The sequence below is a fragment of the Rosa chinensis genome, chromosome 4, assembly GCF_002994745.2.
Source record: "Rosa chinensis cultivar Old Blush chromosome 4, RchiOBHm-V2, whole genome shotgun sequence".
Lineage (NCBI taxonomy): Eukaryota > Viridiplantae > Streptophyta > Magnoliopsida > Rosales > Rosaceae > Rosa > Rosa chinensis.
In genome coordinates this window covers 16,381,512-16,386,269 of record NC_037091.1, presented here as the reverse complement: position 1 = coordinate 16,386,269, position 4,758 = coordinate 16,381,512, and the positions used below count along the sequence as shown (strand labels likewise).

The 4,758-nt window shown below is 36.1% G+C and overlaps 1 protein-coding gene across 1 annotated transcript; it reads right to left on the bottom strand.

The window, feature by feature from the left end:
- Positions 1-286: 286 nt before the first annotated feature.
- On the bottom strand, positions 287-4,437 carry LOC112198126 (transcription factor bHLH35). The gene is made up of 5 exons (XM_024339179.2): positions 4,263-4,437; positions 3,993-4,155; positions 3,535-3,771; positions 3,222-3,392; positions 287-527 (listed from the first exon to the last, which is right to left on the bottom strand). Exons 1-5 carry the CDS (start codon positions 4,334-4,336, stop codon positions 438-440), a joined length of 735 nt encoding a protein of 244 aa, XP_024194947.1. The 5' UTR covers positions 4,337-4,437; the 3' UTR covers positions 287-437.
- Between the last annotated feature and the right edge of the window lie 321 nt (positions 4,438-4,758).

Here is a 4,758-nt window from a genome sequence, read left to right as displayed (position 1 = left end):
TTCTTGATTTATAGTGTAACACGTTATAGATGGATTAGATTTGAGAAAATTTTGTCCATGATTTTTAAGTTTAGGTATATTTGAAACAACATGGTAATCTGGAATTCATTATGATGAGATGAGTTGTGGCAATGGATGGTGTATAGACAATTCTTGGTGGCGTGGAATTGAAGCGTTGGGTTTCTCGTAATGAAATTATTTTCGGGTTTGTGAGAAATTAAAGTTTCCATGCCATTGACTTTTCAGATTAAGTAACATTTAATTAGGTGAACATTCCACATCCAAATTATGTCTCAAACATTTTTTTCTTTATTGCAAATGCATCATGAACAAAAAGTGTTGATTTTCTCATAACCAAAACCAAAGCAAGGCTCTTCTAGAAAACATGCACCAAGGAAAAACCGAACAAATGGAATCGACTTGAATCAGTTCTCTCATTATATGCTCATGGGGCTTTGTGGGTCATTCAGTGCTGCAATAGCTGTTTCAATTTTTACCTTCAAATGATCCTTCTCTTCTTCATCTGCCTGCAAAATACATCCAAAAGTAATAAGTGACTTTGCATCATATATATGTATGAGATCGAGGTTCAGAACAATACTCAATTACGTTTGTCTTTTGAAAGGTGTTATGAATTATGTTATTGGACTATAAATTAACTAAAAGTCCGGCAATTGTATAACAACAGAAGATTTTATGACGTAAACCTTGATTTGTTTTTGCCAAATCAATAATTGAAAGCAATGACCACAAATTCTATTCCACATACTCTGACTATGATTATGCTTCCGTAAGGATACTGCTGTTGTCTCTAATCAGTGACTTAAAAAAATGTCCAATTATATATATGCGGAAATATCTGATCAAATATTTTGTCTTGTTTAAACTATGACATATTCATCGAGCACGCCCATAGTTTTTATGCAAAGCGGGTTTGATTATATTTCTCACCCAGCCATTTCAAGGAGTTGCCTTGAAATATGAATAAAAACAAGAATGAGACGCTGGGAGTTGAGAGAACAAAATATTTAACACGTGACGATTGTCTGATTGTGTGTTAATGCCCTTGCAGGCCAGAAGACAAAACTAAAAACGAAACAAGCGAAGAAAAATAAATTGCAACATCCATACACCAGAAAAGGGAAAAGGGAAAAGGTTACCATGATTTTGATTTTGTTCTTTCTACCATCCAAATTTTGTTTGTAGCTAGGATTTTCATGGAAATAAGCTTTTACGCATATGGGAAACATGTCTCTTGGAAAACCATTGACCTAAACATCTCGACACTGAACACTGTATAGTCCAATTTAGTGTAGTGTTTGGTGACATCCAATCACAATTCTACGGTTGTTTCAACATCAATATCATGAAAAATAAATATCTATGACATTAGAAACTTAGCTCGAGAAACATTTTTCAAGAGTATTGTATGTGTCTTCTATGTATATAAAATTCGGTTATTATCATGATATATATATGAAGTTTAGAAAACAAACTTATGTTTTTGGGTGGACTAAATTGATCAAGAATAATGTAGGAGGAGCATAAGAAGGAGAAGAAGCAAAGTGAATTTGATTGAAGGCAGAAATATCACTTTGGTCATCGAACTATGGCTCGCTCGACACTTTGGTCATCCAACTTTTAAAAACTTCATTTTGGTCATCGAACTATATCATTGCATATCACTTTGGTCATTCCGTTTGTTTTTTCTGTTAACTCCAAGGGTATTTTGGAGATTTAAAGTTTTACTCGCCATTTTTTTAACTTAATCCAACTTTTTCCACCTAAACATAAAACTCCATCCAATTTTGCCAACTTTTCCCTCCTTTTATAATTCCTTGATTTATTAAATCAATATTTTTCTTCCTCTTATATTCCCTCCCTTTGAATCATTCTCTGACTTGATTATTTTTCTCTGTTGTATGCTTTGATTACTGATGATGAATGCATGAATAAAAGGAGGGAAAAGTTGGCAAAATTGGATTAAGTTTTATGTTTAGGAGGGGAAAATTGGATTAAGTTATAAAAATGGTGGGTAAAACATTTCATCTCCAAAATACCCCTAGAATTAACAGAGAAAACGGAGAAAATTGACGGAATGACCAAAGTGATATACGGTGATATAGTTCGATGACCAAAATGAAGTTTTTAAAAGTTGGATGACCAAAGTGTCGAACGAGCTATAGTTCGATGACCAAAGTGATATTTCTCCCTTGATTGAAAGGCTGAGAGGCAGCAGCAAATACCCCATTTTATTTGGAGGGAAAAGGAAAGACATGTTAAAGTGGAAATCCAAATGGGGTCGTTTTTCATCTCTCACTTTTGTTCGTAGATTGGTTTTATTCTGGACACTCTGGATTGCACCAATCATGGTTGCCCTAATAGTTGTATCACATAATGGAGATGATAACATTCACTTTTTTAAAGGTGCTCTCTATCTTGTGCTCGTGGACCCTAAATTCTATCTTAATTCGATCTCCTCTATTATTGTTTTAATCAAATTACATATAACCATTGTGCTTAATCATGCTCATCTAGTCTTGGTGCGCCTAGCGTGCAAATTAAACAGGCACTAATGCACCCTCCTATTTAACTAAATAAAGCCTGTTCTGTTCTTTATGTATTGAAATCGATTTCTTTATTAATTGTTTATCTGTCGTTGTTTGAATTTACTTACGTGTTACGATGACGTCTTCTCTATCAAGAATCACCATACAATGAGGAAAAAGTGTGGTTAACCTCTCTCTCACAACCACACAAATATTATAATAATAGACAAATCATCTAAAAACATACCGACAAATATAATCGAATTATGATGATGCAAACATTTAGCTATGGTTTTTGCTTGATTAATATATTGTAAAATAAATCTTCCAATATGGACGCATATAATCATTATTAACTAGCTATCGATTTGAAATTAAAGCCTATCAGATCAGAACCCAGGAGTGGTAGCTTGTACCAAAACTCAAACCCCTAGTAATTACTTTTAACTCACCTCACATCACTATCACATACAATAACAAAGACCATGGGGCACCTCTTGTTGAACCGTACCAATCACATGTTTCAAAAATGCAAGTCTGGCCTGGTGCCTATATATGTGGATTTGGTCCTTCTCCACATTTTCAGGTGCCACCCAAAAACCCAACACTTTATTTAAGGACTAAGAATACGCTCCAATTGGTGACGAAAAAGAGTATAAAGGCGTAACTTACCTCAATGAAGACTGTTTTCAATACCCTCCCAGACAAAGCAGTGATATTGGCTGTAATGATTTTGAGCTTCAGGGACTCAAAGACCTCGCACAGTTTCACCATTGTGTCTGTTCTCTTACTACATGTCAAGCTCACCACCACTGTCTTTTCCCCCATGTATGTAACCCTAAGCTGTAAACCGCAAACACCGACCCCATATTCATTATTGATAAATGATCGATAGTTACATTGTTTTATTATATGTATATTGTGTTGGTTAAACTGTCAATAAAAAAATCAATTAATGAAGACAGAGATGGGTTGATTGACTTACTTCAAGGACTTCGATGGAGGAAGTTCTTGATCCTCCAGAATCATAAAGCTGCTCGGTTTTCTTCTTCTTCGATCTCAACAAGACCGGAAGCTCTTGTTCGAAATCCGAACTACCAATAACACCCTTCTTTGATTTTCCAGATTCCAAATCCATGATCTCCGCTTGAATTCTTTTTTCTTGATCATGAAGCTCTCGGATGTAGTCAATGGCGTCTTTGATTATAGAAGCCTTATCCATCTGTCCAAACCCAACAAACGAAATCAATTTTTTAGAAGAAAAAAAAAAAAACAAAGAAACAAACGCCCAAAATTATCAAACGCTCCATCTTTTTCTTAAAATAGTAGAACGGACCAGTGGCGCAGATTTGTTAGCACTAACCACCCTTTTGTTAGTATATACAAAGTGATCACCAGCAATAATTTAACTAAGGATATGGTTTACTTAATTAATTAGATCACCTTGCTAATGTTGGGGACCACTGCTCTAAGAGCAAAGAGCCTCTCATTGAGCTTCTTCCTCCTGTTCCTCTCTGAAACAATGTTCTTGGAGGCCATGGACGACGCTGCTCCGTCCGGCGAGCTCGAATCGTAGTACCCAGAAAACGCTTCATCCAATCCCCAACTGCCACGACCAGAAAAATTGGTGGTCAGAAAACTAAACCCTTGCACTTGCAAGTAAAACAAACTGAAAAATGATGCTCTTTTCTTTTTCTAAGCTTTGTGGGATACCTGTCGAGCTCTTCGGTTTGGAGGAACATGTTGGTTTCCCAGTAATGCTTGTATTCATCACCAATGTTGTCCATGGTGATAGAGAGTAAGAGAGAGAGAGAGAGAGAGAGAGAGAGCTTGAAGATTGTTTTGGATGAAAGCAAAGGATATATGTTTTTCTGGTGAGGTCGAGTGAGTTGGGTGCATTTTATAAGTGGGACAATTTGATTTATCCACGTGGGAAAATGGAAGGTACGATGTTACTTCCTAGAGAGATCTGAGCCGTTGGAATAAGGGAAATGAAAAATGTGGTCTACAAGACCGCGTTAGGACAGGTTTACTCATTAAGGGAAATCCTGTGCTATGGCAAAGCCTCAGACATTCAGTCAGTCTCTGCAAAAAGGCGCGTGCCTCGCATTATTGGCATGGAAGAAGAATTGGGGATATATGTCACCACATAAGGTATTTGAATTTGGACAATAGACATAAGGTATTTGAATTTAGACTTTAAAGCTAA